The 15,417-nt window shown below is 30.8% G+C and overlaps 5 protein-coding genes across 10 annotated transcripts; 3 read left to right on the top strand and 2 right to left on the bottom strand.

Moving 5' to 3' along the window:
* Positions 1–44: 44 nt before the first annotated feature.
* Positions 45–1,889, bottom strand: Zfrp8 (Zinc finger protein RP-8). Of its 2 annotated transcripts, XM_076780976.1 has the most exons (5): positions 1,322–1,889; positions 1,100–1,226; positions 603–1,020; positions 429–531; positions 45–347 (listed from the first exon to the last, which is right to left on the bottom strand). In XM_076780976.1, exons 1-5 carry the CDS (start codon positions 1,355–1,357, stop codon positions 174–176), a joined length of 858 nt encoding a protein of 285 aa, XP_076637091.1. In that variant the 5' UTR covers positions 1,358–1,889; the 3' UTR covers positions 45–173. The 2 variants fall into 2 exon arrangements, with proteins under 2 accessions (XP_076637091.1, XP_076637082.1); XM_076780967.1 differs by having other exon boundaries at positions 1,100–1,889.
* Positions 1,890–1,936: 47 nt separating this feature from the next.
* Positions 1,937–3,739, top strand: LOC143349612 (transmembrane protein 50A). Its single transcript, XM_076780991.1, has 5 exons — positions 1,937–2,074; positions 2,197–2,352; positions 2,782–2,888; positions 2,963–3,123; positions 3,194–3,739. The coding sequence occupies exons 2-5, from the start codon at positions 2,254–2,256 to the stop codon at positions 3,292–3,294; spliced, it is 468 nt and encodes a 155-aa protein (XP_076637106.1). The 5' UTR covers positions 1,937–2,074; positions 2,197–2,253; the 3' UTR covers positions 3,295–3,739.
* Positions 3,740–4,118: 379 nt separating this feature from the next.
* Positions 4,119–10,641, top strand: Grp170 (hypoxia up-regulated Grp170 co-chaperone protein). 2 transcript variants are annotated; one of them, XM_076783676.1, is made up of 9 exons: positions 4,119–4,272; positions 5,449–5,586; positions 5,685–6,645; positions 6,730–6,992; positions 7,083–7,216; positions 7,290–7,483; positions 7,995–8,274; positions 8,361–8,790; positions 8,902–10,641. In XM_076783676.1, exons 2-9 carry the CDS (start codon positions 5,449–5,451, stop codon positions 9,274–9,276), a joined length of 2,775 nt encoding a protein of 924 aa, XP_076639791.1. In that variant the 5' UTR covers positions 4,119–4,272; the 3' UTR covers positions 9,277–10,641. The 2 variants fall into 2 exon arrangements, with proteins under 2 accessions (XP_076639791.1, XP_076639790.1); XM_076783675.1 differs by having other exon boundaries at positions 7,290–7,528.
* Positions 10,642–10,788: 147 nt separating this feature from the next.
* On the top strand, positions 10,789–13,090 carry LOC143351780 (uncharacterized). 3 transcript variants are annotated; one of them, XM_076783685.1, is made up of 7 exons: positions 10,789–11,567; positions 11,635–11,724; positions 11,813–12,015; positions 12,139–12,262; positions 12,340–12,541; positions 12,613–12,662; positions 12,730–13,090. In XM_076783685.1, the coding sequence occupies exons 2-6, from the start codon at positions 11,671–11,673 to the stop codon at positions 12,645–12,647; spliced, it is 618 nt and encodes a 205-aa protein (XP_076639800.1). In that variant the 5' UTR covers positions 10,789–11,567; positions 11,635–11,670; the 3' UTR covers positions 12,648–12,662; positions 12,730–13,090. The 3 variants fall into 3 exon arrangements, with proteins under 3 accessions (XP_076639800.1, XP_076639801.1, XP_076639799.1); XM_076783686.1 differs by having other exon boundaries at positions 12,370–12,541; positions 12,613–13,090; XM_076783684.1 differs by having other exon boundaries at positions 12,613–13,090.
* Sbat (LSMD1 domain-containing protein Sbat) lies at positions 12,011–13,979 on the bottom strand. Of its 2 annotated transcripts, none has more exons than XM_076783688.1 (3): positions 13,909–13,979; positions 13,498–13,562; positions 12,011–13,054 (listed from the first exon to the last, which is right to left on the bottom strand). In XM_076783688.1, exons 2-3 carry the CDS (start codon positions 13,558–13,560, stop codon positions 12,812–12,814), a joined length of 306 nt encoding a protein of 101 aa, XP_076639803.1. In that variant the 5' UTR covers positions 13,561–13,562; positions 13,909–13,979; the 3' UTR covers positions 12,011–12,811. The 2 variants fall into 2 exon arrangements, with proteins under 2 accessions (XP_076639803.1, XP_076639802.1); XM_076783687.1 differs by lacking the exon at positions 13,909–13,979 and adding an exon at positions 13,644–13,902.
* Positions 13,980–15,417: the final 1,438 nt, after the last annotated feature.

The raw sequence follows: 15,417 nt of genomic DNA, 5'->3' as shown, positions 1-15,417 counted from the left end.
ATTGTTAAGTGGTATATTTTAGGATTAATAATGAATAATGAAAATTTGTTATCAAAACTATCATGTATTTCATTTTGAATAATTAGAATACTTTACTTTTCTAAATATTATAATATTTTTGATACTACTGTACAATTATATAGTGTTCAAATTAAATGTATGTTATTATGTTCCTAAGATGCATTGTCTAGATTATTTTCAACAATATCTTGTTTCCATATATATTCTGTACTGTATCCATATTTAGGTACACATGATGTTTTACATGTAAATACTGCTAAAATACCCCAGTCAATGCATTTGAGAGCATTTTCAAAATTGAGGAAGTTTAACAGTTGTGGCATGATCTATAATGAATAATCTTATATTACTTATGCACAATTTTGTTCAAATGGTAAATAAAGTTTATACCTGTTCAGTTACTTTACCTGAAATTCAAATTGTCTTTCTCCATTGCAGTCTGAACATTTTGGTATTTCACTGACTTTATTTTCTATTGAAATATATAAGATTTGTCCTCCTCTGTTATATCTATGGTCATAAAAATAACAACTTGTACATTAAGGATACTCGTTATTTTTAATTTAACTTATAAATTGTACCTTAAAATTTGATCAGGATATTTATCAGTAGCTAAACGAAATTCCAAAAATGTTTCATCTTCGTTTTGATTAGCCAAACTTAATAATTCATTTTGGACATCTTCATTTTGAAAAGTTCCTGCTTCTCCTTTTTCTACCATTGTTTCATATTTTTTAATTTCTTCTTCATCTTCTTCAGAAATATTTGCATCATTGTCTTCTTTTCTATCCTCTGCTTCTATTATTATTTCATATTCAGGGAATAAAAGTGAACCATTTCTTGTGGTGCTCTCATTAATGCCACAACACTCCTTGTGACCACATTTCCAATCATAAATTTGATGAGAGCGACAACAATAATTTATATGTTTACATTTGGAACAATGATTAGGTGCTAATATTCCACAAACATGACATGTTTTTATCCATCGATTTACGCCTGAAACCATTTAATTTAATATACATATTTCATTAGGGTACATACTCGATCAGACAGTTAATTTGTTCAAGATATATACTAATGTCACTTCTCCAATCATTTTCTTCTATAGGCGGCTCAGATGGATAAAATTCATTTACTCTTGGTAACTGAGATCGAAAGACCTTTAAATTTCCGTTTTTATTCAATTTACAACACTCCAACTTCTTACATATAAAAACGTATATAGTTCTATGAAAAGCGGTTTCATTATCTTCGTATGGAGCGTAAATTTGGCATAAAAAGATACAGGGTTCCTTACAATATTCACACTGAAGATCTCTCTCCCCAGGAACATCCTTTAAATTAAGCCACGCTGGTTTACCGCCAACTTTACTTGGAAAAAATCTACTCTCCAATCGCCACGATTCGCATGTTTCCACGAATCCTAAGTCTATAGTCATTTTTAACAAAGTATATTCAATGAACTTATTTCTGTTGTAACGAGACAAATAATAAAACGTTTATCCTTTTGATGGCTAGTTTCGTATGTATGATCGAAGATAGTCATTTGTTCTGTTTCAGGGTAATATGGCTTACTAAATGTATCTCTTTCTGTTTTATACAATCTTTCAACTGCTCTTAATGCGTGCTATTCTTGGTATCTGTTTTTCTCCAAAACCGTAAAACGCGTAAACAGATATTTGGCATCCAAATCTTTAATTGACTGAAGGAAGGTAGGTTATATGTATCCGACGGATAACTCTTAACCGGAAATGAAAAAATAGAAATCGGAAAAATATCTACTAGATAATATTTGTAAATAGAAAAACGCAGATGCAAAGAAAATGTAAATAACTCTAGTAACTTTCCCCTTTGACGGTACGAATATGGCGGATGATTGCAAGTTATGTTTATTTATGTACAGTGAAGGAGAAAGGGTAGTCAGTGCTGGTGTTTTTCCCCTTGCTTGGCATGAATCATTGTCTGTGGGGTGATCATTGCAAAATTCAGAATATGTGTCTAAAATTTCTTTAAAACAAGTGCTCTAATTACTATATAATCAACATAGCAGGCAAGTCGCTCAAAGTTAAAGAGAGTTTGTGATCTAAAAAATAATTGTCGTAGATCGCAGTCTTTCTTTATGCCTGGGTTGGATTGTACAATGATACTCTTAGTTGATGTCTTCTCATTTAGGTTAGCTGTCTAATCGTGAAACTCAATTCCGTACCGTTTTATCGAGAACTCCAAAAAATGACGTCCTATTTCGAAAATATACAATCCTCGACATGCTTATGGTTCGAAATGGGCGAGAAGCGAAATATACTGGCGTCTATGTTGGCCGGAACATTGGTAAACATCAAAGTTTACATTGCTCTGAATGTGACACTGACATTAATTACATTGCATTTTATTTTTATTCCTTTTTATTTAATAATATATGTGAATACTGTCGATTTGCTTTATATACTTACAGTAATATTGTTTCAATTAAGCAGTTTGATACTTACTTTTTTTTGTGGTAATAAATAATCTAGTATGTTTCTATTAGAATTTACTACCTATCTCTGTATTATAATTAATTTTAAAGGGACAACAACAGCATCAATTGGAACAATGATTCTAAATAGCAATGATAATAAAATAGTAGAGGTGATAATAAAAAGATATAATTGAAAGTTATTATTAATGTTATAATATTAAATTCAACAGTTATATAAGTATAACATGCATCAGAATGTATAGACTTACAAAGAGATTTATTTTTCTCTGCAATTTCAGTTTTTCGTAGGATGGTGGTTTATTATCGATGCACATGCCAAATATCCTGGTGAAATGTTAAATGAGTACTACATTTGTGCAGTATTTGGAGTTATTTCTTTCATTATGTAAATTAATATTCTTATTGTATTAATGTTTTGGTGCATTTTAACTATTGGTAATTGTTAACTTTTTAATTTAGGGTAAACTCTGTTACGAATGCACAGGTCAGAGGTGATGCATACAATGGTGGGTTTTTAGGAGCTAGAGGTGTAAGATGTTGGTTATTTTTTGGATTTGTAATGGGATTTGCTGAAATAATTGCAGCTTGTTGGATTTTGTTTGCAGATTTTATAGCTGCAGGTCTGTACTCTTTTTATAATTCAGTGTTAGGAATTATGACTATTAAATATAGTTAATTTTATTTTTTTAGGGCCACAACATTATTGGCCTGGCATAGCCCTCTTTTTACAGAACATGTTCATCTTTCTGGGCTCACTCATATATAAGTTTGGACGAATAGAAGAACCTTGAGATTAATTGATATTTGTACATTATGAAGTTTTTTACTTTTTGCACAGAATCTCCTGGTCCTATTAGGTTTTGAAGTGATACGTTTCAAACCATGGAGTAAATGATTATAAACATTACATTATATAAGAACTGAATTGATTCATAATAAAATGAAGCTACTTTATTGTTTTTATTTTCAGAAAGGTACTTATTTAAAACTCTTACTTACATTGATGAAAAATTAATTAAAATCCAAATAATCATCAAATTCAATGAAACTTAAGTATTATACTGTTTGAGTAAAAATAGTTTACATAGTAGTGAGCCACAGTTTCCTTTTTGTGATAATTTTTGTATTGTAAAGTACATAAGAAATAGTTAAATTAAAGTTTTACGTTTTAAGTAAACATAAATATATTGTCCTTGTTATAAGATTGTACTAATAAAACATTCAATAAATTTTGCATTTATTGGTATAATAATTTAATTGAAAACGATGTTGTGCCCCAATTTTTAAAATAAATTGCGATTGCTTTTATTTGCCTGCTTGTTTTTTTATTGACAAAATTTGCATTATGGTGTACAGTTTTTATATGAAACTTTATTTTAGTACATGAAGGTTTGCTATGATACAGTTAAACTTAAGTTCTCTGTATGGAACTTAGACGCACTTTGATCTATGAAATAGAAAGAAAAGCAAAAATTTATTTCCCGGAATTGACGATCATTTGAAATACTTATTTTTTGTCGGTGGGAGCAGAATAATTTGTTATTGGTTCTCATTTGCCAACGCGGACCAATATGAGCGGTTTCTTCCATCTTATTTTACCAATCGCGTTGTGCCACACAAACACATGGTTCTTGTTCAGTTTGACGAAACATTAGCAGAAGCGCATTGTGTGTTTTCCTACTTTGATAAAGGATTAAAACGAATGCCTAATGAGTTAAAGGCAATTGTTCTTAATTGTCTTGTTTAGTTATTTAGAATAGTCTTGAAAAGTAAGTAACGTTTGAAGACATTTAACATTGTTATCTGAGATTCTTTCTCAGATATCCGGCTTTCATAACCAAGTTTGACAAGTCTTATGGGAATCCTCGTGTTATCGCAAGATCATTCACTGTGTGTTTATGAGTGTTTTACGTGAATGAAAATTATTTTCGAAACTATCTTTTTCTATGTCATTTAATAATTATTTGTGTAGTTCTGCAGTTTAGTGACTTTGCCCTAAATGTGCTTATTTTTCTCCAGTTTTTTCAGAAAGGTTATATTTTAACATTAAAAAGAAATACAAATAGGGGGAGGTTGAAAAAGTAATGCATTTTTACATTTTTTTTTTACAAAAAAGATTAAAATTTTAAGAACCTATAATATCCATGGAACGATCTCGATGATTTTTGAGTATGTTATAAAGGGTGAAATTGAGAACAACTTTTATGTGAACTTATTTTATAATTGTCGCTCGGCTTCAATTTTCGAGATATTTGGAAAAATTGTTAGTATTACCACATTCACTCTGCCTGTACGTGTGCCGTAGGCGCGTTGCATCTACAAGGGGTCGCCGATCGTATTCTTTTCACATCGAGGTGACCAACAGGCGAGCATATATAAAAAGTAGCCAGATCTAACTTAATCACTAAAACTAATTATTTAATTTAATCAATATTCCGACAATTAGTTTTAGTGATTAAGTTAGGTCTGACTATTTTTTATTTCGCCGCCGAGAGGAGGGCAGCTTCCGGCCCGGAACGAGTGCGACATTAAGCATATATGAGTTAGGTCTGAGCTAATATATTATTAAAATCAGTTAAATTAAATATTTTCCTTCAGTCGTTATATACGGTCGCCTGTTGGTCACTTCGATGTGAACAGAAGACGATCGGTAACCCCTTGCAAACGCAACGCGCCTACAGCACACGTACAAGCGGGATGAATGTAGTAGTACTAACAATTTTTGCAAATATCTCAAAAATCGAGGCCGATCGACAATTATTGTTCACATAAAAGTTGCTTCCAATCTCATCCTCTATAACATACTCAAAAATCATTGGGATGATTCCAAGGATACTATAGTTTCTTAAAATTTTAAGTCTTGTGTGAAATGAAATTCAGTGAAATGTTATTTTTAAATGTAATAAAACAGGAGTTGTTATATATGTTTTTTTTTTAAATTGTAGATGAAGTTGACTGAATTCAAAATGTATGTTATTTGGTTGCTATTGTTTATTATTGCAACTTTTATTGGCAGTAGCAATGGGGTTGCTGTTATGAGTATTGATATTGGCAGTGAGTCTATGAAAGTTGCAATTGTTTCAGTAAGTAAACATTGTTCATTATGTAATCTGGAATAATGTATTTCTTAATCGATTTAACATTGAATTTTATCAGTAACATTAAATAATGATTTTTATAGCCTGGTGTTCCTATGGAAATAGCTCTTAATAAGGAGTCAAAGAGGAAAACTCCAGTTACCATTGCATTTCGTAATGGGGAGAGAAGTTTTGGAGAAGATGCTCAAGTAGTAGGAGTTAGGTCACCACAAAATAGTTTTTCTTATATATTAGATCTTTTAGGAAAATCAATAGATAACCCTATGGTGCAGCTATATGCAAAAAGATTCCCATATTACAATATAATTTCTGACGATGAACGGAACACAATTGCATTTAAAATTGATGAAAACACTTCATATACACCGGAAGAATTACTTGCACAAATTTTGCACAAAGGAAAAGAATTTGCAGAAAATTCGGCTGGTCAAAAAATCAGTGAAGCAGTAATAACTGTTCCAGGATATTTCAATCAAATTGAAAGAAGAGCTCTTATGCAGGCTGCTGATCTTGCAGGAATCAAAGTTTTGCAACTTATCAATGACTATACTGCTGTAGCATTGAATTATGGAATCTTCAGAAGTAAAGAAATAAATGAGACTGCACATTATGTCATGTTCTATGATATGGGAGCCAGTAGTACTACAGCTACAGTTGTCAGTTATCAAAATGTGAAAACAAAAGAGAAGGGATTTGTCGAAACCAATCCGCATGTCAGTATTTTGGGTGTGGGTTACGATCGTACTTTAGGCGGGCTAGAAGTACAACTCAGATTGCAACATCATTTGGCAAAAGAATTTGATGCTTTAAATAAAACATCAAATTCTGTGTTCAATAATCCACGAGCAATGGCGAAACTTTTTAAAGAGGCTGGCCGCGTTAAAAATGTGTTGAGTGCAAATACTGATCACGTTGCTCAAATTGAGGGGCTGATAGACGAACATGATTTCAGAGTGCCAGTTTCTAGAGAAAAGATAGAACAACTTTGTTCTGACTTATTTGAACGAGTTGCAGATCCTATTAAGATTGCTTTAAAAACATCGGGTATAAAAAAAAGTTGAAATTTGATTTAACTTTTTGCACAGTTGTTTTTAACACGATTGTTTTAAATTGATTTGAACTTTTCAGATTTGACATTGGATGTTATATCTCAAGTGGTATTAGTGGGAGCTGGTACCAGAATGCCAAAGGTACAGGAATATTTAAGCAAATATTTGACAGTTGAGTTATCTAAAAATATCAACACAGACGAAGCAGCTACATTAGGAGCAGTGTATAAAGCTGCAGACCTTAGTAAAGGGTTCAAAGTAAAGAAGTTTGTTACTAAAGATGCAGTACTTTTTCCTATACAAATAACTTTTGATAGAACCATTGATAACAAAATGAAACAAGTAAGGTTTTATTCTTGTCATATTCTGTGTTATATATTAATTTTTGCAAGAAGGGTGGGTTAATTTTTATAAGAAATATGTTACTTTTAGGTTAAAAAGTCATTGTTCAGCAAAATGAATCCTTATCCCCAAAAGAAAATTATCACATTTAACAAATATGGAGAAAATTTTCAGTTTCATATTAATTATGCCGAATTAGACTATTTATCGCCTAATGAATTAGCGTGAGTACTTTGGACAACTATTGTATACTACATGATATTCGTGTTTATAGACATTGCATTTCTTTGGTTTCAGTTTTATTGGTAATTTAAATCTGTCCACTATAACTTTAACTGGGGTAAATGAAGCTTTAGACAAACACATTAAAGATGGAGCTGAAAACAAGGGAATTAAAGCACATTTTGCTATGGACGAAAGTGGTATACTTAATTTAGCGAATGTAGAATTAGTATCAGAAAAATCAAGTCCAACTCCTGATGAAAAAGAGGGTACTTTTTCAATACTTGGCTCAACTATTAGTAAACTTTTTGCAGGTTTGTGCTAAATGCTTTGCAAAAAATGATACATCTATTGTATTAATTTGAGTTGTCTAAAAATAATTATTTTTTGCTTTTTCTGATTAATATTGTTTGTGTATTTTACAAATGATTATTAGTAAAGAAAAATTGTTTTTTCTAGAAAATCGTAATAGTTCGAAAATTACGATAAATTGAACATAATTTATAAAATCAATTTTCTTAAGACAGCCATTTTTTGCAAGCATTTCTAATAAAGAATTAAGTACAATAACACAAACGAAAGTTAAATTATAGTTTCAAAACAAGTGTCAAATGTTAAGTGGATTATGTTTTTTTTTTTTTTTTTAGACGAGTAGCATGTTTTTTCTCACTGTTTTCCTGTTGTAATCTATAAATCATGTAAAACAGGTGTAATTACATTTGAATAACATTTACACGACATAAATTATATATTTAGATGAACATAATTTTTTAATCTCAGGTTCAGAAGATAAAGATAACGAAGGAAAAGCAGAGGAACCCTCAAAGGAAGATGTAAAACCAGTTCACGAAGAACCAGAATACTCTGAATTACAAAAGGAGACAGCAGACAAAACAAAGAAAAAGAATGAAACAACAATCACAGAGGATAAAGCGACAAATAAAACGGAGAAAGAGAAGAAAGTTATGATTGTGACAGTTAAAGAACCCATTAAAGCCGTTGAAATTAAGTTAGGACCACAGGTTCTTTCTGAGGATAAGCTTACCGAATTTCGTGAAAAGTGAGTAAATATAAGTAATTACAGAATTGCTTTGTATGTGAAGTATACCGTCTATATTCAATACAAATGTTACATATTAATTTTAGGTTACATCAGTTAGACGTATACGATTTCGAGAAAACAAAACGCGAAACAGCTTTTAATAATTTAGAAACATATATAATCGACGCTCAACAAAAACTACAATCTGAAGAATACACTGCTGCTTCTACTCCTCAAGAAGTAGAACATATATTGAAAGTGTGTTCCTCAATATCTAATTGGTTGTACGAAGATGGATTTACTGCGACCGCAGAAATGTACGAAGAAAAATTGTCAGAACTTCAGAAGTTGACTAACGTCGTGTATGAACGTGTCTATGAAAATAGAGGACGCCTAGAACTAATAGAAGGCGTGACATCTCTGTTGAACGCTAGTAATACGCTTTTACAGGATGTTCGTAACTGGAGCTCATCGAGTGACATTTTCACTCAAGTAGAGATTGATACTTTAGAAAATGTGATCAATAAAACTCAGGTGAGTGATTGTCTTTGCATTTAAGAACAATTTATTTAACTATAATTTGATTTTTTTTGTATCGAATGATCGTGTATTATTTGATAACCTATCGGATTGATTCATTTGTAGGAATATTTTGTCGATCTTATCGAATCTTCTACCGAAACATCTTCGCATGGTAACGCGAAATTTACAGTTCGCGATATTAAGAATACACTAGCAACGCTCGATAGAGAAGTGAAATATCTTACAAACAAAGCAAAGACTTGGAGGTTAATACAAGACTCTGTGTCGAATCAGACGGAAAGTGCAAACGAGAACGCAACGGAGACAAAAGAAGAAAAGTTTCCGGAAGAAAGTACATCATTCGATAATGTGAACATACAAAATGAAAAGACAATAGAGTCTAATACTTCGGATGATGCAACTGTAACGTTAGAAAATAACGAAGATAGGTCGAATCACGACAGTGTCCAAGAGGAAGAGGTACATGAAGAACTTTAAAAAGGAAAGTTTGTTTAAAAGTGTGTCTTCTTATTATTGATCGATCCCGTCTTAGTTAATAAATTAAGCAATTTATTATGTTGTAGGTCGGGTTTATGAATGCATTTACAAATCTAAATCAAATTCAAGAAATTATTTATGCGTTATTGTGATCGGATCAATTATTTCGCGAATGTGAATACTGAAGTGTTATTCTCTCTAATTGCACATGGTTCTAAAGGCAATTCGTTCGTTCTTTATATGAGAAAGTAATAGAATTAGTACTTCGCAGAATTTCGAATATAAAAGTAAAATCGACCATCCACCGTTTATAACAAATTTTGTGTTTTAAGTGCCAAGTAGTTGCAGGTTTCAAGGTTGTATCTGTGTCAGGATTAGTCAATTTGTTACCCAGCGTACTCAAGCAGTTAGCTTTCTTTGAACACTTGGGTCCCATTGATGGGATACTCTATAGATTTAGAGTGTGTAAGAGTACAACAGTGGCCAATAATTACTGGTAACCGAAATTAAGTATACATACAAGCGTACAACGCTGAATCTCTACTACTGCAGTTGATCTCCCCATCAGTCATTTTTTGCTTTAACGTTACTTCTCCGAAGTTATTCCTTAGGGGCAACGGCGGGTGTATGACACTGCGAGAAGTCTATTTGACCAGGCCTGATCTATATCGATATCATAACTGCTGAACAATTACAAATAATTGTATTACAATCGAACAGCACTGCGTTTTACAGCCGAATAAATTCCTTATTCGCGTGAAGTCGTTATTTACAAATGACGAAACGTTTTACTCGGTCAGACTTCGTCTATTACAAATATAATATTTAATTGTGATACTTCTTGATACAATATTCTTAGGCATATTCTATGCTATAGCTTAAAATGATTTTCTACAGATATCTATATTGAATATTATAATTACATACAGTAACATACGTGACAATGTTTTTGTCGTAAAGAATTTTTTATTCATTCTTTTTTCTTTTTTTTTTGCATTCCTAATTAATTAATCCTCGCTATAAAATGTCTAACTTCGGTGCACCCTATGTATACCCTATTGTATCAGTAACATAATTTATTTTATGATACAACAATCATGTATTGAATTTCACGATGAAACCGTACGTATTCTGTATAGAATTAACAAAGCAATGTAAACCCATGTGTGGTAATGTAATTTGTTTAATGAGATTTTGATTTCGCGCGTTAATAATTTGTTTTTATTTAGGAATTCGGTAAGAATTAAATCAAATCATTCCAACGAATACAGATGTAATTTAAAACCTCCGATTATGTTATTTATTATTTTGGGTGAATAAAGCAGCGTGTAAGATATTGGTGAAGTAAAAGATGGCAAAACTCAATGCAATTTTTAATTTGTATATTTCAACTTGATGTTCACAAGGAAAGCATAGATACCTTATTTTATAAATGCGTCTTCCTGCAATTAAAACAGTTTTAGGCTGATGAATTAATTTATAATTGCATATTTATTTTAATATATTTAAGGCAGCATTATTATTATTCATGTATGTTTCATAAACATATTAATAAGAAAATAGGTATTTGTATATTTATACATATATTACTATCAATGGGATGTTTTACTTTCAGCCGATTTATGTATTCAACATGTGTCTCTTAACATTGGTTGAATTAGAGAAATTGAAATTTTAAATTGAAGATAAATTTGATATTACCTTTGATTCAATGAAAATTAATCAAGTATTATCCTTTTTTTCTTTCTACTTCCTAATATATTAGGTAGAGTTGTAATTTTTAGCCTATACGAATTTAGAGATACATAGGTATACTTTATGTCTGAACAGACATTGTATAGGAAATTATTATATTATTTCTACTACATTTGATATTATTAGTGATTACAATAAAACTATAAACACACATTTTTTATTTTTGTGAGTCATTAATATTTTCTTAATTAGAAATAAGGTTAGATGTCACAAATAGTATACGTGTAATTAATTTATAGTATTAAATTTAAATATACGATGTACCTACTTTTGTTTCAATTGTATATGTATATGCATGTTGTATTTTTCAAAGTAATTCTATATCATGTAACCAGATAGCTCTGGCGTCGTAGTAAAGTCAAAAGGACAATTACGGCATTCTACAATTTGTAAACAAATATAGAAGCGTTTATTTGATCCAAATTTCTATATTATTTTAATAATTTTTAAGTGTACATATGTACAATTACGATTGTTAATACGTGAATCAGGACTTTGTTTCCAAGTTCGTGTAAATCAGATCAGTTGCATGAAGAGTACGTTGTATTTTAACCATATTAATGATTTTATATACCAAATAAATCTGTTTCGTAATTTTCACAGTTAAAATTTTATCGTGACACTTGTTTGTTAAAAATTATGTTATTGTGTCGAGCTGTTCGAATATTGTTGAGGAGGGCTGGTCCTGTAATGGTATAATTAAACAAAAATACGAATACTGTAATCTTACACGATACAAATTGATATAAAACATAAATGTTCTATCGTTTTTGTTTTACAGTATGCTACAAGTTTTGTGTTTAATAATCACTCGGAAAGTAAGAAACCTATGCCTGAAGATAAATTAAATCTTGAACCCCCTGATATTAAAAAATTAACTATCGAATATATGATACAACAATCGACAATAGATTCTATAAACAATGCAACTCAAACATTAACTATTGTGCATATGGCTGTAATGAGAACAAGTAGCGAATATAAGTAAGATTTGTATTTTATTGTTATAAGTATATAAAGGTTGATTAACTTAAAATCATATAAAAAATAGTGAGGATTAATGTCATTACAATTATATTCATGTCAATGATTAACAATAATTTGCAGAACATTGTTAAGTTTATTGATTTCTCTTTTGAGGGAATCTTTGGAATATAATTTAAATGATAAACATTTGGACATGATAGTTGAAGTAAGATCAAAAGTACAGAGTGAAAAAGAAAAGCTAAATGTAAGAAAAAGCAACATAAATTTGTACGAATGTACTACACTACCTAAAAATGTTTTAAAATATACTTTTTCTATTAGAAATTAACAGGGTACATTCAATATGTACAGAATCTGGCAGTAGCAGCATCAGATCTAAGTTACCTATCTGGAATGGACAATTTATCATTTAGTCTTTCACAACAACTTGACGATGTATTAAAACGTATAAAGACAGAAGTTGACAATATCGAAATGCTCGAGGGAGAGTACTGTGATATACAAGAACAATGCATTAGAAATTGTAAGCATAATAGAATCATTAAATTTATAGCTAAGTAAATGTTATAAATTTATTTTATTTTTATGTTTCAGCAAGTAAAACAAATGATAACAAAGTTCCTTCATAGAATATATATTAAAAGGTAACCTTTCATCTTATTATTTTCTTTCTTAACGAATTTATTTGCATTAAATAAATTTTCAAAATAGTAAAGTAACAGATGAACTATATAATATGAGAAAACAAAGGATAATGGTTCATGTACAACTAATTTAAAAAGACCACAGGTGCTCAAGCATCAAGATGTATTGTTACAATGTGTCTACCAGGTATCATTGCCAAACCAAGAGCTCTTGCTTCTGTATGATCCTCGGATAGATATTCTGAACACGATCCCAAAATCACATTAGCATCACGATCGGTACATAAGAATGAACCGATTAAGACACGACCATCTGTCATTTTTATTTTTAAGTTTCGATTTAGCCATGTACGCAATTTCTTCCTTGCAGGGGAGTCCTTTGTACTAACAGCCTATTGTAATTGCATAAATAAATTTACACTACCATTGTTTGTATTGTACACATGTTATCGATAAATGAAAGTTAAGTAATATTTATTAAATTATAAGTAACTCGAGTAGAAATTTTATGAATTTGTAAATAAAATATTTTTATTTAGGTTGACACTTTCTGAACATTAACCACTTAACTATGTACCTTGATTTCTATTTGTATAACAGATTTTATAACGAATATTGTATAAAAAACTAAAAATCAAATGATACAACATGGTATGTAAAAACAAAAGCTAGTAATTAGTGAATTATTATTTGACATAGTTAAGAGGTTAAATATCTTGTCATTGAAAATGTACATAACTTTTCACGAAAAGATACTTGTTGGCGGCCACGATACAGAAATATGAACAAAACTGATCGCACTGCGATCATGTAAAATACTCGATTATAAAATTACCTCTCCATTTTCATGGACACAACCGTCGTTCGTTACATTGGATACATTGTGCCCTTCTTTCATGTCTATAACGTTAAATACTCAAATATTGTCTCGAATAAAAAAAATCAAATTAATTCGATAATCAACAGACACCACAAAATTACTTTTCAAACAAAGGGAATCGTCCCTCGTACGACTCTTTGTAGTTCCGTTGATTTTATCGAAGCGCATTTATAGCTAAACTTTCTCAGACGATAACTTTTTTTAATATAACCAAGGCATTTGTAAAAGTCAAAGAGTGTTGCATTATTAATATTGAATATTTAAACATTCGGTACAAAGTAGAATTAGAAAATTGTTTTCATAAGTGACAATTTATTTGTTATAACAATTTGCGATAATATCAGGCAATAATTTCACAAAAGATACCTTGTCGATGAAAATATCACAGATGAATATATACATACACACAAGGTACAGGCATAAACAACGTATAGAATAGACGCTGTAAGCGATGTTTTTTTGTGTCACACGGATTGGGGTTTCACAAGTTTTTTTTTACTATTTTCATGTCACTATCAATGTTATCAGGTTAAATTAGAATGGGAATTTTTGAATCTTAGCATTTAGAATTTAGATTAAAATATCGAAAGAAATAAATATTTCAGAAGCAATGAAAATCAGATCAGAGGAACGCCTTTAGATGGATCCGAGTATATAGGTCATGTTTGTATGAAAAATCAAATATATCACGTATTATAATTTCATATTGAAATAATGGATATGCGTATTCAAAATTGTACTCGAGTAATAACAGGTAAATATTTATACATTTTTAATTCATTCTAAATAATTATTTAGAAGTTGTCCATAAATTACAGGGAGGGGCGGAGGGACAAAGGATCAAAGGAACGTGACAACTTGTGATATACGAAAGTGAAAGGTCAGATTAAGTTTGACGTAATGTTGTCGAAGAAATTTCTTTTTTTCAATTTCTTGTTGCCTGCGAAATTTGTTTACGCTATGATTCTATAAACAAGGTCTCGGTATAACTCAAGAAAAGCTCATAATCCAAAAAGATCCTGAATTAGATAAGTATAAAAGTTGAAGATACTTACGGTCGATGGTGAATCAATAAAGATTAATTAAAAAGATAAAGCGAGTAAGAATATAATTTTTTTTTTTAAAGAGAAAATCCAGTCATACAATGTACGTTAAGTAGAAATAATGAATTAGATATTGGAAAATATATAGAAACGTTTATTAATTAAATAAACTATGTCACTTTGGACTATATACGCTATAACATTAGTTTCTAATAACAGTTCGTAAATCGTTTTATAGATCGTTAATGAAATATACATTTATGAAAAAAGGCGATATCGAGTATTTAGAAGATATAAAGAAGGTACGAAATAAAACACACAATATGCAAAGACGGTTGGTTACGTGTGGCCAATGCGTTACGTAGTTCGTCTAGATAGCCGCTAGATGGATATAGTATTTATTGATCCTGTGGCATTGATAAAGATAATGATTAAGGAGATTAATGCTGTAAAGAAGAAAAAGGAATTTGTGTTTCGCCTGGGTCTGTCGGAGATCTTATCAACAAAGCATTTCCCGCAGCTCGTGCCTTAGATGCGGCGTTTGTGTGCTGTTATTCCTTTTTGTCGGAACGAAACCGAGGTATGCTTTGTACACGCGATTTACGCGCGCTTTCCTTACTTAGCAGAATTTAATTTCTCGGGGAATAACTAACAGGGGCTGTCGATACGATTTTCAAGTTCAACGAACGCGACACGAAACGCGCCCAAGTTCGTAGTATTTACACGCGATTACATTTTTAAGTGTTCTCTCACGATAATTTAATAGGGGTCAATGATTAATAAGAACCCCAGCGAATCCGTTCTCGATCACCCGCTAGAGTCGGAACAATTT

Source organism: Colletes latitarsis, chromosome 2 (genome assembly GCF_051014445.1).
Source record: "Colletes latitarsis isolate SP2378_abdomen chromosome 2, iyColLati1, whole genome shotgun sequence".
NCBI lineage: Eukaryota > Metazoa > Arthropoda > Insecta > Hymenoptera > Colletidae > Colletes > Colletes latitarsis.
The sequence above is the reverse complement of the archived record's forward strand: the minus strand, read 5'-3'. Positions and strand labels throughout refer to the sequence as shown.